The sequence below is a fragment of the Pipistrellus hanaki genome (assembly GCF_964339955.1).
Source record: "Pipistrellus hanaki genome assembly, chromosome: 1".
Classification (NCBI taxonomy): Eukaryota; Metazoa; Chordata; class Mammalia; order Chiroptera; family Vespertilionidae; genus Pipistrellus; species Pipistrellus hanaki.
Genome location: NC_140503.1, coordinates 164,295,412 through 164,312,571, shown reverse-complemented (window position 1 = coordinate 164,312,571; position 17,160 = coordinate 164,295,412). Strand labels below are relative to the sequence as shown.

Below are 17,160 nucleotides of genomic sequence, written 5' to 3'. Positions count from 1 at the left end.
CTTTGAGCTTCTCTATATAATTTTGTATTTCTGCCATGTTATTTTTAATTTTTAAGAACTTCTTTTGTTCTCTCAATATTGTTATTCTTTGTTAAAATATACCTTGCTCTTTTTTTAGGTGCAGATATTTTTTTTACAGATATTTTAGCTTTTAAAAATATTTTTCTTTTGTTACTGGCAATTTTTTTTTTTTTTTTTTTTTTTTTTTACTATTTGTTAATATATTCTCTCCATTATGTTACAACTTTTCTTTAAATATTTTACCTTATAAGTTCTAGGATCTGAGTAGAGTATTCTCAGTTCCTTTTCTCAGATGAATAAATGAGAAATTCCCAGTGGACTGAGAAGGGTGAACAAAAATGCTCTTCCTTTATTTCCTCCATAAAAGCTAATTGTTTTACATAAGATTGTTTGAGAATGAAGGTGCTTTAGTGAGGGAGTCAGTGTTATCTATATAGTTCAGGTACATTGTGTTTTGCATTATGTAGAGAGAAAACTGTATAGAAAGTAGAAGAATATGTTAAATAGCTTATATAACCCACCATGGTTTCAAGTATCAAATGTTTATAATCATCTTTTGTCCAGTATTAGATTTCTGCAGGTTCAAATTAAGACACTGCTTAATTTGCTAATGTTCTTAAGTAAAGAGAGGTTTTATGTGCTTTAGTTACCAAACTTTGAGGAATCAGAGTTTAATATATATATTTAATATATTTTTATTATTTTATGAAAAGAGATTTTTTTGGGGGGGATGTTTTACAGAAATTTCTATGGATAATAATCTGTTAGCTTTTGCTTAATAACAAAACATCACACCTAAAACCGGTTTGGCCCAGTGGATAGAGCATCGGCCTGTGGACTGAAAGGTCCCAGGTTCTATTCCAGTCAAGGGCACATACCTTTGTTTCGGGCACATCCCTCGTGGGGAATGTGCAGGAGGCAGCTGATCGATGTTTCTAACTATCTCTCTCTCTTCCTCTCTGTAAAAAATCAATAATATATATTTTAAAAAAATTACAAAACTCAATATCATAAAACAACAGTTATTTATTATTACTTGTGTATCAATCGGCTAGCTGTTCTAGATTGAGCTTGATGGGGTGACACTACTCATTTTGACCGGGCTTTCTCATATGCCCGTGGGTTTGCTGGGACTGATTTTACATATTTCTCATCATCTTGGCACTAACAAGCTATCCTGGGAATATTTTTCCCTGGAGATCGTAGAAACATAAGAGGGCAGGTAGAGGATGTGAGGCTCTAAGGCCTAGGCTTTGGACTGGCACACTGCCACTTCTGCCTTACTCTGTTGTATGATCAGATAGGAAGGGTTGGTTACCTACTTTAAGAGGTGAGGGAAATGTTTACTTTTTTTATTTTAGTGCTGAAATTGGCAAGAGTATATTAGGTTTTGCTTAGGAGATGATACCAGTTTAGAAACTATGGAAATATTTGAGAGCTCTATGCATCTTGTTTTAAAAGACCTTCAGTATATATAGTTAAATCTTACTTTTCTTTTTAAAAAAAATATATTTTATTGATTTTTTACAAAGAGGAAGAGAGAGGGATAGAGAGTTAGAAACATCAATGAGAGAGAAAATCATCCATCAGCTGCCTCTTGCTCACCCCCTACTGGGGATGTGCCCAAGGTAGATGCCCTTGACCGGAATCGAACCCGGGACCTGAATTTTGTCATTCAAGGTTATTAGCTCAAATATCTCTCAGTGGAAGGAAGAGGATTAACATTGTTTAAAATTCATTCTACTCATTACAACTTTGAACTTTTATAAGAGGTGAAATGAGTTTAAGATTTTGATTTCTTTAGCGGTGAAATGATATTTCAAGAATGTGAATGAATACCTAGAAAACATTTTTTATCCTTTTAATTTTGGATCAAAATGAGTTAGGGTGTCTGACAAGAGGGTGAAGAAAATTGTTGCCTGGTCAGGCGCCTCACTCTTATTAGATACCCTGAACAACTCACAGCGAAATGGGCTTGTGTTTTCAGAAAGTTGGAGGTTATTAGGTAAATGTTCATGTTCTTTTTGCTTTAAAATTCTAAGAAAAGAAACAACCATTTCAGAAAACATAAGAAAATGCTGTTGAGACAGTAATAGTAAAAGGAAGAGCTGTATATGCACCTTCTTAAAGATTTCAAAGTAGGGAGGATTCATTTATTCTAGCTTATTAAAAGAAAGTTTCAAGTGAACATAAACTTGCCTTTTTAAAAGCCCCAAATATGATCTTTATCAGATTGGCTTCTGAATTCACATATTTACTTTTGCTCTTAAAATATGATAATTTCTTAATTAAGAATTATCATTACTGGACTGCAATTATTGTGGTATATTATAGTATATAATAATTCTCTCAGGACTTATGTGTGGCTATTTAATTTTAGCAAATTATTCTGCCCATTATCCTTTACCTAGTTTAGAGTATTAGCCTCTTATTTATTTCCACTCTTTTGATTCCCTTATCCCTCAAAAAAGGAAATCTTTTAAAAAAAGTAAGATAAGGAAATTTCTTTGGTTCTTAAATTAAATGTAAGTTTTTCTGATTGCTTTCTGCCTTGTCAGTCAGTCTCTTCTCACTTTACCCTCTTCTCTGCTTTTTAGACCATGCCCACTTGGCCTTTCTTTAAGCTACTTAAAGTCATTAAGTTCTTTCCCAAACTGGAGGCCTTTGTAATTGCTACTAGCTATCTCTAATCTGCTCTTGTTCCAGATCTCTTCCTGGTTAATTCCTACCTACCCTTCATTCTAAACATAAATATCACTTCCTTAGATTGCCCTTATCTGGCACTCTTTTGTCCTTATCCTCCTTCACCAATTTAACATAGGTTTCTCTCATTATTCTTATTAGAGGCCCAGGGCACGAATTCGTGCACCACTGGTGTCCCTCGGCCTTGCCTGTGGGATTGGGCCCAAACTGGCTTTCCAACATCCCCCGAGGGGTTACAGATTGCGAGAGGGTGCAGGCCAGGCTGAGGGTCCCCTCTGGTGCACGATCTGGTGCACGATCAGGGAGGGACGCAGGAGGTTGGCCAGCCAGGAAGGGACCGCGGGAAGGCTCCAGGGCATGCCCAGCCCATCTCGCTCAATCAAAGCTAACCTACTAGTCGAAGTGTCTACCCCTGGTGATCAGTACATGTCATAGTGACTTGTTGATTGGTCGACTGCCCCCTGATGTCAGTGCATGTCATAGCGGTTGAGGGGCCTTAGCATATCATTAGCATATTTGCTTTAATTGGCTAAACTGACAACTGGATGACCAGACACTTAGCTTATTAGGCTTTTATTATATAGGATTGAACATAATTATGATATGTGTTTATTTATGTGACTTTAATGTTTACCTCTGCCTTTAGATTATAAATTCTATGATAATAGCAACTTTATTTTTGTTTGCCATTGTTTACCCAATAATTAGTATAGTGTGAAATAAACTTTTTAAAAATTTATGATGCTGTCAGTTATAAGGTACACCCAGATTTCAGATATGTTAAAATGTTAAAACATAGCAATTGCATTAGCAGGACATCATCTATGTAAGATGTTCTCAAGTTAGAGATGTAAAATATGAAAAAATGTATTTCATTGAATCAGTACTTAATGGTGTAATAACTATCCTTACAGGAGAATTATGAAAAAGCCAGTTACCTCGTATCTGAGATCATAAATGCATTTCTTAATTTCTTTGTGATAGACTGCATGTATACAAATATGTCCTCTCAAAATTACTTTTTTTGGTTAGCCGGGCAGGTAGTGAATCAGATGAATAAGAAGCTGCAGACAGGTTTTACGGAACCAGAAGTGTTACAGATATTTTGTGACACCTGTGAAGCTGTTGCGAGGTTGCATCAGTGTAAGACTCCAATAATTCACCGGGATCTGAAGGTACAACATTTAGAATCCTCATGTATTGATGCATTTTTAACTTTCAAGTTAAAATGTTCTTGGTCTATTTTCATCTAAATCAGTTTTTCTTACCAGCACTGAGCTTGACCCCTTGCTACATTTCCTGAGGTCATCTAAAGACTGGCTGTAGATTGGGTGGTGATTATCTTTAAAGTCATTCTATATTTTAACCTTTTTGTGCACTCAGACCTCTCGTATCTGATACCCTCATTACATTGGAAAAATTCCCCAAAGTGGTTAGAACATTTCTGGTATCATACTCCTAGAGATGCCAGGGCATATACCTTGTAGAACTATAGATGTCGTCTTTGATATCCACAGACATTAAGATTCAGAAATTCCTCTTCCTGAAGTTCTTTATGTGCAGATATCCCATGGCTAACCTTTCACTCTTCAAGTTTGCTCAGGTCCACCTCCTCACTGAGTTCTGTCTTATACTGCCTTAGTTACAGATACAACCCAACATTCCCACTTTCTACCTGCTCTCCTTTTTATTATCACTTCTCACCTTCTAAGATACTATATAACTTGCTTATGTATTATTATGCTCTTGTTTATTTCTGTCTTCTCCCATATAATATAAGCTTCAGGTGGACAAGGGTTTTCTCTTTTGTACTAAGAACAGTGTCTTTGTAATTAATATTTAATTACTCTCAATAATTAATATTTAATGAATGAACTAGTGAATCTCAATTCTGACTTACTACACAAAATTTATGAAAGGTGATAAGATACTCTTAAGATGCAAGAGAATAGATGTTATTTAGAATATAGGTTGTAACCACGAAAACATCATCCAGGGAACCCTATGGTAAAAGGATACAAGTTAAGTCAAGGTTGAAATGCATCACTGTGTCCCCAGTAACCAGCAAGTTATTACATTTCCCTAATCAATTGTATGATTTTTTTAGATTATTTAAAATTACTAAAAGTTATTAAGTTTTTTCATGTAGATATTTTATCTGAGTCTTACTGATTTAAAACTGGAATTGTCTTACTGCACAACTTAGTATTCACCATATTTCGTATGTTTAGTTCTTTTTACATGTGTAAATTTAAGCAAACTTATGTAGTTTAAGTAGATTTCTTATACAAATATTTATTGTGTGCAAATCTTTTAAAAAATAGACTAAAATGAAATCTAGAAGAAAAACAATAAGGAAACAGTAATGTATTTTGGTAGGATTGAGAGAAATTGAATTGCTCTCCAAGACTGTGTCATAAAAATAAAAAATATGTATATTGCCCTAGCTGGTTTGGCTCAGTGGATGGAGCATCAGCCTATGGACTGAAGGGTCCCGTTCAATTCTGGTCAAGGGCATATGCCTGGGTTGTGAGGTCAATTCCGCAGTGGGGGGAGGAGGACATGCAGGAAGCAGCTGATCAATGATTCTTTCTCATTATTGATGTTTCTCTCTCTCCCTCTCCCCTTATCTCTGAAATCAATAAACATATATATTAAAAAAATGAAAAAATAAAAAATATTGTGGAAAAATGTAATAAAATGGCATCACTTGTTGAGTACTTGTCTTACAATGGTTGAGTGTTCCAGCCACTGTTCTAAGCAATCTACATCTTTGAATTAATTTACTTTTTATAATAATAGATATTGTCTCCCCTATTTTATAGATAGGGTATGCATGCTAGTGAGGAGCAAAGTTGGGCTGTGAACCCACACACTCCTGTTCTAGAAACTGTGCATGTAATTTGTTTACTTAAATTATTACAACTCTAATCTCCAAGTTAAGGCATAAAGTCAAGTCTTGTGTTTCAGTGCCGTATTTTTTTTTTTTAAAAAAAATCTTCACCTGAGGATATTCTTTCCATTGATTATTTAGAGTGGAAGGGAAAGAAGAGGGGGTAGGGGAGAGAGAGAGGAAGAGAGAAGAAATAGGGATGTGAGAGAGACACATTGATTGGTTGCTTCCTGCATGCGCCCAACCAGGGGTGGAAAATGAACCTTCACTTCGACTCGAACCCCAGATCCTTTAGTACATGGCTGGCACTCTAATCACTGAATAAAACTGGCCAGGGCTCAGTGTAGTATTTTATATAAAAATGGTATTAAAAGTCAGAGTTAGAATTTTAATTTTTGTTGTTGTTATTGCTTGTCTATAGATAAGGTAAAGTGTCAGAAATTGAGAGAAATGGTGGTATAGTATTGACTCTGACTTCTACAAGTTCCTCTCTTTCACTGAAGCACTTTTAGAGAGGATTTATTTGAGGTTTCTTACCCCCTGCAAAAATCATCCTGGGATGGGAGAAGCACTTATCTGTTTTTGGTAAGAGAAGCAGTAGACATAGCAGAGTATATTTTTTGTCTTGATTGATTTGTCCTTCCTCATAATTTGAGGTATCATATATATAATATATACTCTATATACAGTATATGATATGTATGTGTATATGTATATATCACAAACCTTTCAATGCTTATCATGTAAGGTCATGGTTGTAAAAAGATAATCTTCATTTTGAAAATAGTACTAATTATTGATTTTTTTTCTCTTAAGGTAGAAAATATTTTGTTGAATGATGGTGGAAACTATGTACTTTGTGACTTTGGCAGTGCCACTAATAAATTTCTTAATCCTCAAAAAGATGGAGTGAATATAGTAGAAGAAGAAATTAAAAAGTAAGTGTTTATCTTTATTGCATTTGTCTTAAGGGAATTTAGTTAACGTGGGTCTGTGATCAGCTCTGCTAATATATTTTAGATATTTCATTCATAGATTTCTTCAAAATACTTTCATATCATAGTCATTGATTAATTTATGTTTTATCTAGCTCAATAGGAAATACATTTTACCATGGATACAAGTTTTTAATCTACGTTTTAAACACATTAATCAAGACAGTTGTTAAAAGAGCTGTAGTAATTAGTGGAACCATTAAAGCAGGGGTCCTCAAACTTTTTAAAGTGGGGGCCAGATCACGGTCCCTCAGAGAGCTGGAGGGCCGGACTATATGAACTATTAATTCCTACTATAACACCTTGGCTGCGCTCACTGCCCAAAAAACCTGGCGGGCCGGATCAGACTCCTCTGTGGGCCGCATGTGGCCCGCGGGCCGTAGTTTGAAGACCCTTGCATTAAAGGGAGTTTTCATGGATTGTTGAATTTAGTTAAGCATCTTTATTTTTAGTAGTACTGTTTTTGTTAGGAAAAATTAAATTATTTGAAAACATTTAAACTTTTACTTCATATTTAATGTCAACAAGTTTGACTTTTGTATGCATTGAAAACTATATTGAAAACGTGTTACTTAGTAATAATGTACTGGAAAGCTCTATGATAAAAAAAATTACTCATATCTGTTTTATGTTTCCTTATTTTCGTACTTTTCATTGTTGCTAGATTATTTGTTTAGACTTTTCTGCTTTAGAAAATGGAACTATTTGTAAGTCTTAGATTACCTTAATGAAATGATACAGACTGCAGAAAGATCTGTCAGAATACAAATTTATAAATAATTGCCTTTTCTGAGTTGCCCACTTCTTCACATATTCTCAGTTGTTTTAAACTACCTAGGAGTTGTTATTTAAACTGTAACTTATATTTCAAAATAGCTCAAGTGGAGCTGATATTACTCTGGCTTAGTTGTATAGCATTATGGATTTCTAGGCTACATATTTCTATCCAGAGAACTTAGTTTATAGTGATTATGTTAGATTTCATAAAAACAAACTTGTTAGTAAACATATAAATGTCCTGAAGAATTCAAGAAGAATAAATTATTGAATTGACTTCTTGGGAATGCAGTTTTAAAAAATGATTGGATTGTGATATATAATGGCTGCTTTGATTCTGTTCAGGTACCTCTAACTTGCTAGGTTTTATTTCTTGTTGTTGAGATCTGAAGTATAGTTAAGGTTTAATAGAAATTTGCATTAATGATGAATGTAAATTAATGAGGGTGTACTTTGTGGTTCCGTTGAGGAGTTAATGGCCCAACCATTTACTTAACTAAAAGGTATTTATTTAGGGCCTGCATAGTGGACATTGAAGGGTAGTAGTAAGGGGGCACTGCAGGCTAGCAGTGAACAAAAGTCCTGCCTGCATGCATTTCATATTCTGGCCTCTTGGGTTGCTTCTCTCTATCATTCAGAATGTCCCACCAATCAGGGTCATTGAAATCAGTAAGATGGTAGAATGCTCACTTTTAAGAATACTTTATGTAAAATAAAACCTATAAATAATCAAAATGAATTTTAAGTTATGCCATGATACAGGACGTTCTTCCATATTTTGGTAATTTCTGCCATAAAGTCATGCACTACTTCATTAAAATATTCTGTTCATAATGTATTTGGGGTTTTTATATTGGTTAATATTCATAGTGTCTTATGATTCCAGATAGCGAATGATGGCAGTATTAGAATTGTACTTAATTAGTGTTGTTAAAATTATGGCACCTAGATTTTTTAAAACAACAATTATAAAAACAAAACTAAAGGATATTTACTGCCGTGCTCATGAAAACAAACTCCTTAGTGAACATATAAACTAATATTTAAAAGAAGTTTTATTTTTAAACTAGAGGCCCAGTGCATGAAATTCGTGCACTGGTGTGTGTGTGTGTGTGTGTGTGTGTGTGTGTGTGTGTGTGTCCCTCAGCCCAGCCTGCACCCTCTCTAATCTGGGATCTCTCTCACAATCTGGGACTGCTGGCTCCCACCGTTCACCTACCTGCCTGCCTGCCTGATTACCCCTAACTGCTTCTGCCTGTCAACCTGATCATCCCCTAATCACTCCCCTGCCAGCCTGATTGATGCCTAACTGCTCCCCTGCCAGTCTGATTGTCCCCAACTGCCCCCCCCCTGCCAGCTTGCTCATCCCCAACTGCCCTCCCCTGCAGGTCTGGTCACCCTGGAACTCAAGGAAAACTATGTTTCCAATACATTGTCTTTATTTAAAATTTTTGTATTAAAGAGAACTAAGTTTTTTATCACTAAATTTGTGCATGGGGGTTGGTTACCTTAGCCCAGCTTGTACCCTCTCCAATTGGTGGGACATCCCTCTTGCAATATGGGACCACTGGCTCCTAACTGCTTACCTGCCTGCCTCTCTGATCTCCCCTAACTGCCTCTGCCTGCCTGCCTGATCGTCCCTAACTGCCTCTGCCTGCTTGTCTGCTTGCCTCTAACTGCCCTCCCCTGCCAGCCTGATCTCACCTTCAATTGCCCTCCCCTGCTGGCCAGATCTCACCCCCAGCTGCCTCTGTCTGCCTGATCACCCCTAATTGCCCTCCCTTGCAACCTGATCTCACCCCCAACCTCCCTCCCCTGCTGGCCTGATCCTGCCCCACCATCATGGCTTTGTCTGGAAGGAAGTTGGACATCCGGAAGAAGGCTGGTCCACCTTGTCTGATTAGCATATTACCCTTTTATTAGTATAGATGCTATTGTACTTGTTGAAAAAAATGTGTACATGTACATGTTTTGTATTGTTTAATCCTTGATAGACTTTTAATGCCTTTTAAAAGTAGCATTATTTTTATCTAATGTTATTGAGCAGAGAAATTTTTTTGTAGTATTTTATGTAGAAACAATGTATTGTTTGTCTTTTTATTTTAGTTTTATATCTTCACTTCATTTTACTTATTTACTGGCAGGTATACAACTCTGTCATACAGAGCCCCTGAAATGATCAACCTTTATGGAGGGAAACCCATCACCACCAAGGCTGATATCTGGGTAAGGTCAAGAAAGGTTAATGTTTTCTCTAACCAAATTTTAAAAATTTGAGTTCAATTGATTATTTGCCCTCTGTTCCCCAAAAGGTATTTCCTAATAAACAGAAAAGTATTGTATAGTAGAGATTCTTACTCAGGAGATGAAAATAGAACATTTTATCTTCTTAATCCTGAGAAGGAAAGCTTAGGTATAAAAAAAGCAAATAACTGGCTTCCATATAATATAACTTTATTTTTTTGTATTTAGATTATATATGAATGTTAACATCTTTTTGATTGAGTGGAATTTTGGTTGATGACTTTATAGAAAAGCTGGACATTACTCTTGAGTAATTACCCTGATAACGTCCTAGAATATTTTAGGAAATTAACTTGCATAAAACTTTTTTTCTAATTATAAACATGCCATTGACTAAAATATATATCAAGTTTTTATTATTATTATTATTAGCATATTATACATATCTGGATTGAATTATTAAGATAGATTGTGTTTCTGTAAAGTTGAACTTTATGATAGGACCTGAGGCCTGGTGCATGGATTTGTGTACTGGTGAGGATTGGGCTGAAATCAGCAGTCCAACATCCCCTGAGGGGTCCCGGATTGCAAAAGGGTGCAGGCCAGGCAGAGGGACCCTCACTGGTGCATTTATCTGTGCACCAGGCCTCTAGTATGCATATAAGATCTTTGGTTAATCTCTTCCACCCTTTCCCCTTCCCCCTTCATCCTTCCCTCTGAGATTCATCTGTTCCGTGTTTCCATGCCTGTGCATTGAGCGTCTGCCTCCTGGTGGTCAGTGCGCGTCATAGCGATTGGTCAGACACTTAGCATGTTAGCCTTTTATATATATAAATGTCAGTATCTCTTTAGAACTTATTTCATAAGCAAACTATATTTTAGTAATATTTAATAAACTAGCAGGGAGGTCCTTTAAATGTGAATTCATTTAACTTCAATTAGTATACAGATTTAGCTATATCTACCACTAATGACCATTTTAGGGATGAAGGGGGGAAAAATCCTTTGAAAAAAGTTCTAGAGTTTACTAGAAAAGTCATGTTTATTTTGTTTTTAAGACATAATGTTCAGAAAGTAGTTTAAAGTAATGTGTGAAATAAAGTGAATATCTTCTTGGTTCTCTTCTCCTGGACTCTTCCTCTTGGGGTTGGGATATCCAAATATTCCTGCAAGGTAATAAAAAAAAAGAATAGCTTTGATATCTTTTTATCTGTTCACATAATATATACTTTTTTCACCAAATGGTGTTCCTTAAATCTTGTGGTAGTTGAATTTTTAACCATACACATAATTGAATCACACCATGAATAAGTGTGGTTTAATTTGATACTGCTTTCAGAACACAAGCTTGTATAACTTAAATTTAATTTGCTTTTCTCAGCATTAACATTTGACTCATTAAGTGGCATGTAGTACAATGTAGAAAACAAATTCAATTGGATCTGAATTGATAAAATGAAAGTACTAGAAAAGGGTGACTGTGGAAGCGTTTACTGACCTAATTTTGTGACTGGCTGTTGAAATCTCTATTACCTAAAGATCTATTTCAACAGCAGAAGAAACAGACATCATACCTCAATACTGTTTTGCAATAATCAAGGGTTACCCAGTACCTTAATGAAAAGGAGAGGAAATCTTTTTCTTTTATTTATTTTTCACCAGACATGCCAAGCAACATACTAAGTTGTAAGTGATAAATTTAAAATTTATGCTATTTATAGATTAGTATATGGAATAGAATTTTTCCAACAGCTAACTGGGTATAACTATGGGGTTATAGATACTCAAAGATTAAAAAAAAAAAAAAAAGCAGCAAGAAAAATAATCAGAAAACAGAAGCTATGTTTATGTGCTTGACAGAGATAGAACTTTAATTTGCATGGTGTTTTTTTATGCTTGTCTTGGTCAGGTGAAACGTAAGTAAACTACCACATTTTGGGTGGGAGATGCTTCATCTTACCTTTTTTGATGAGGAAAATGGAGAATGATGATAGCTTTTAAAATCAGGTCATTTGTTCTCTCTTGATTTTTGACAATTCTCATAATATAAAATGGATAAAGAGGGAAATGCCTTTGGCGTGAAAAAACTAGGACACCTCATTGTTTTCAAACAACATGAAGCAGAGTATTTTAGATTTATGTTTTTAAGTGTACTGACATTGCTATCTAAAACTGTTAACTGGGTACTCCCAGCATTTACTGTAACACATGACACATTACTAAAGGTCTGATTGACGAGATAAAACTGGCTAAAATGGAGATCCCTTTTGCCTATACTGCCATCTGGGTAGGAGAAAGTGTAATTTAATGGAGATATTACATCATTAATAGTATTTTTAAAATTATTGTTAAGGGAACCTTATCCTCAATTTACTGCATACATGCTGAAGATATCTCACTATAAAACAAAGCATCATAAATTTTTTAAAGCCACATATTACTGGATTTTTCTATTCAAAATCTTCATAGTTTAAGGAAAATGTTTTTATTGATTTTTTTGAGAGAGAGGAGGGGGAGGGATAGAGAGATAAAATCATCAGTGTGAGAGTAATATCATCAGCTGGCTGCTTCCTGTGCACCACCTAATGGGGATCGAGCACAAAATCCTGGACATGTGCACTAACCAGGAATCTAACCCTGACCTCTTGGTTCCTGGGTCGATGCTCGACCACTGAGCCACACTGGCTGGGTAAAATCTTCACAGTTTTGTTAATCACATAATAAATAACCCTGTAATGTCTTAGAATGGATAATTGAAATTTCTAGAGCCTTTAAATTTTTTTTCTTAGAACACTGTTAAAATGTTGAAAGTAATGGTTAGTAAATTAATATTATTTAACACAGATATTTCTTTGTATTGTGATCTTCATAATAGTTATAAAGCTTAGAGTATATTTTAGTTGCATTTGCTAAGTTGGTATGTGGAGAAAATCCAACAAAGCAAAACTGATTTGCTGATTTTTAGATGGTAGGGACAAATTTTAGTATTGTTGATAAAATTGTGTACTAACTACTGGATAAGTTTGTACAGTCTGTTTAGAAATAGAAATACCCCTTACACAGTTAAGGCTTGTAGATTTATAGAATAAAGATCAGAGGGTTATGCAGAAAAATAGAGTCTAATTTTTTTGGTAGGAAATAATGAAACATGCTTAGTGTCTAATAAATTTAACTGTGCTGGCTAATTCATTTGGAATCCCAGGATTTTGAAACATGTTTTATAGTGAATTTTAAAAAAATGCTGCTAGAAGGTTCGTTATATTTTCTTGGTTGGTTGTTATGTATTAAATATATAGTTAAATATGCTAGTTATGTATTAAATATATATTTTCCCTGTGAAAGAAATAAAAGTAAAATTTTTTTCCTCAAAGGGACCAACCACCTAGAATTTTAGATATTATTTATGATTTAGAGTTCTATGATAGCATTAATTTAGCCAGCTATCCACAGATGTGATAGAAAAAAATGGAAATTATATGTTAAATGTTTTCTCAACAAATATACTCATTAATTAGTTTAAGGAAGTAATTTGTGAAAAGATTGATTCAGTATAGAAACATTAGTCTTTTTTTTTTTTTTTTTTTAAATCAATCTTTATTGTTCATATTATTACAAAGGTTCCTCATTTCTTTCCCCCTCCACCAGGTTCCCACCCCACCCTCTGCCCCCTCCCCATCCCCCATTGTCCTCATCCATAGGTGCACAGTTTATGTTCAGTCTCTTCCTCCCTCCCTTTCCCCGATAGTAAATCCCTTTTCAGATAGTAAATCTATTACTTAGCATTTTCTCATATCAATAATACCTCCACATGCCCAATGATACACTTCACACAAAAGACATTTTCAAATAGGTCAACCAGCCTCATCCAGGCCCCACCCAAGGCACTCACAGATCAACACCCCAGCGCTATACTAACTCAACACATCCAGATCTAAGCCTTCATCACTTGATTCAGCAGACCCTCAAGTTCCCACAAAAGTTTCCAGCCATGTCTGAGAGGCAGCCGTGGGCAGGTACAGGCGAGGAGCGAGCTGTTTCGGGCCTGGCTGCTCCGGGCCTGGCCTCTGTTGCTCTGGTTCGTTCCACAACCAGCTGCTCCGGGTCTGGTCACTGCCGCTCCCGACCTAGTTGCTCTGGACTTGGCTGTTGCTGCTACAGGCCTGGCCGCACCCGACCCGGCTGCTCTGGGACCGGTTGCTCCGGTCCCGGCCGCTCTGGGCCTGGCCGCTCCCAGCCTGTCAGCCGCTGCTCCGGGCCTGGCTCCTCCCAGCCTGGCAGCCACTGCTCCTGGCCTGGCCGCACCAGACCCGGCTGCTCCGGGCCTGGCCGCTCCCAGCCTGGCAGCCCCTGCTCCTGGCCTGGCCGCACCAGACCCGGCTGCTCCGGGCCTGGCCGCTCCCAGCCTGGCAGCTGCTGCTCCGGGCCTGGCCGCACCAGACCCGGCTGCTCCGGGCCTGGCCGCTCCCAGCCTGGCAGTCGCTGCTCCGGGCCTGGCCGCACCAGACCCGGCTGCTCCGGGCCTGGCCGCTCCCAGCCTGGCAGTCGCTGCTCCGGGCCTGGCCGCACCAGACCCGGCTGCTCCGGGCCTGGCCGCTCCCAGCCTGGAAGCTGTTGCTCTGGGCCTGGCCGCTCCCAGCCTGGCAGCCGCTGCTCCGGGCCTGGCCACACCAGACCCGGCTGCTCCGGACCTGGCTGCTCCCAGCCTGGCAGCTGCTCCTCCGGGCCTGGCCGCTCCCAGCCTGGCCGCCGCTGCTCCGGGCCTGGCCGCACCCGACCCGGCTGCTCCGAGCCTGGCCACTCCCAGCCTGGATGCTCCGTGCTTGGCTACTGCTGTTCTGGGCCTGGCTGCTCCCAACCCGGCTGCTCTGGGCCGGGCTTCTCCGGGCCCAGCCACTCCGTGTCTGGGTGTTCCTGGACTGGCCACCCTGGGCTTGGCCGCCTCTGCCTCAGGCCTGGCTGCCACTGCCCCAGGTCTGGCTGCTCCAGTGCTGGCCGTTGATGCTCTTGTTCTGGCTGCTGCTGCTCTGGGGCCTGGCCACTGCTGCTCCGGGCCCAGCTGCCACTGCCTTGTGCCTGGCCACTCTAGGCCTGGTCGCCGCTGTTCCAACATTCTGTCCCTTTTTTCTCTTTTTTTTTTTTTCTTTTTTTAAAAAAAAAACAAAACGCATTTATGTTGCAATGTTGGCTGGTGAGTTGAGTTCTGACTTAGTCTTTGATTTTTCAAGATCTTCTTTGTATTCTTTCTTAAGTAATTTTACTATCATTTGCTCTCACTTGATTTCTTCACATTGAGAACTTCTTTGGTTTCTTCCTCCTTGTCCTGGGAGCTCAGCAGGTTGGCCTGTGGCACCCCTTTGTTCTCTGCGGGCTCCCGCGCTGCTCCAGCCTGTTGCTGGGGTCGGCGCTGCCCAGGAAGCAGCCCCCGTCCTTGGCTCCGTTGCCAGCGCTCAGCAGTCGAAGGCTCAGGGGCACCCCCCCCACTGGGGGCCCCGTCGCCCGGCTCCTTGCTGGCGCCCGGCTGGCCGGTGTCCGGCAGGGGCTCCTGCTCCTCGTCGCGTTCCTCCAGTCTGGAGCTTTCTTTCTCCCTCCCACTAGGGGAGTCCAGGATCAGAGTCAACAGACTGTCCTCTGCGCACAGTGTGCGCGACTCCGGGGGCTCGGCCTTTCGCCGCGCTCCCAGGACTCCACCTCACAGCTCCGTCTCCCCCTGCCCGAGCCTGGGTCCCCAGGGACTGGCCCAGACCTGGAGTTCGGGGCGGTCTGGACTGAGGCTCAGAGCTGTCGCCGGAGGCTTTGTTTCTTCCGGCTAGGGTAATCCAGCATCAGAGTCAACATTCAGTCCTCTGCGCGCCATGTGCGCGCGACTCCGGGGGCCCCGCATTTCGCCGTCCCCCGAGATTGTCTCCCCCTGCCGGAGCCTGGGTCCCCAGGGTCTGACCCATAACTTGGGGCTCAGCGCTGCCAGTTCGGGGGTACAGCCCAGGCTGGGGGTTCTATTTCCTTCCTGCTAGGGAACGCCAGGCAGCACCCAGCCCTCTCCTCCTCTCCGGCTGCGACCTCTCCGCGCACGCGTGCGTGCGAGCGCGCAGCATGTCTCCGTACCTTAGGCTTTTTTTCAGCTCCTCTGATTTTCCTTCTGGTTTTCTCCCTCCTTCCTATTGTAGAGTTTTCAGTCAGTCGACTACCTGTAGCTCTGGGCAATGTCCACTCTACATTTTAGTTGTATTTCCTTGAAATTGTTGTGAGCTGCTGCGGCTAGGTGTATACCCGAGCAGCCATCTTGGATCCTCCCAAAGTTTTCTTACATTAGTCTTTTAAAATAAGAAATTTAGTTTTTGGCTTAGTGCTATTTTTATGTCTTGTGGTTAAGTTGTTTATTTGAATTCTGACGGTATTCATGCTTCTTTATTTTACAGGCGCTGGGATGTTTACTGTATAAACTTTGTTTCTTCACTCTTCCTTTTGGTGAGAGTCAGGTTGCTATCTGTGATGGCAGCTTCACCATCCCAGACAATTCACATTACTCTCATAACATCCATTGTTTAATAAGTAAGTATTCGGAAAAAATTTATGACACAATTATGTGATACTGTACATAAGGCCTGCTATTACATCCCTTAGCTTAAATCTAGACTTTTAATTTCATTTATTATAATTTTATGACACTATAGTAAAGAAAAACATTAAAAATGATGTTTATAGACTTTTATGGAATGAAAGCAGCCTAATTACTAGCTAGTACATTAAGCCCCTAGATAAGCTTTTGTAGAACATAGAGGTTATGTAATTAGGGAAACTGGAATTTCTGGAAAAACTTAAGCATAACATTTAATTATTTGTTCTTTGTTCTTTTGAAATCCAAATATCCACATCTGTTGCTTTTTTTGGATCAAAGTATTGCTAATCTTAGATGTAGCTTACTTGGCCACCCTTGTTAACATCTGTTCTTTATGATTATAAAATGGTTATCAGAAGCAACCTAAGTGCATCAGAAGTTAGTCCTATGGGCCTTTGAATTCAAAAGAATGTTTCACTTTTCCTTCTAGCCTGCTCTGACTTTTTTTTCTTCCTTTTTGATAGGAACTCTAATTTAATTTCTTTCATATGTACTTGGTAAAATTTCTGAAAAAATGATGATTTGAGGAGGGACAGGACCATCAGGAAGCTGTAGTATTTAAACAGTACCTCTCAATACTGTTTGAATTAAAGTGTCTAACATTTCTACTCTGTTTTCTGCCTGTTAAATATTCCCTGTCATAGCCTGTAACCACACCGAGCAGTGTAATAGAAAAGAGGGCCAATTTAAACATGTTTGATACTTTGAATGATAAAAATGGCAATTCAACTTAGCGGGGGAAATGGAAATAGAGTTAATAGCAATTTGTAGGTTAAAAAATCAGACTGAATTTCTGCCTTAAACTTTGTGCTAAAATTTCAAATAAGTTAAAGATAATAAGTCAAATAAGTTAAATAAGTTAAAATTTCAAATAAGTCAAATACAAAAAAATGTATTTGAAGAAAACAGTT

The 17,160-nt window shown here is 38.8% G+C and overlaps 1 protein-coding gene across 2 annotated transcripts in view; it reads left to right on the top strand.

Annotated features, from left to right (window-relative positions):
• Positions 1-17,160, top strand: part of BMP2K (BMP2 inducible kinase) — a gene marked incomplete at its 3' end in the record, with an annotated part of 115,878 nt that overhangs the window by 48,310 nt on the left and 50,408 nt on the right. For both annotated transcript variants that reach the window (XM_084880846.1, XM_084880845.1), the window contains exons 4-7: positions 3,757-3,899; positions 6,434-6,555; positions 9,534-9,615; positions 16,050-16,182. In XM_084880846.1, coding sequence (XP_084736972.1) covers positions 3,757-3,899; positions 6,434-6,555; positions 9,534-9,615; positions 16,050-16,182 — 480 coding nt within the window. The remainder of the gene's footprint in view (positions 1-3,756; positions 3,900-6,433; positions 6,556-9,533; positions 9,616-16,049; positions 16,183-17,160) is intronic.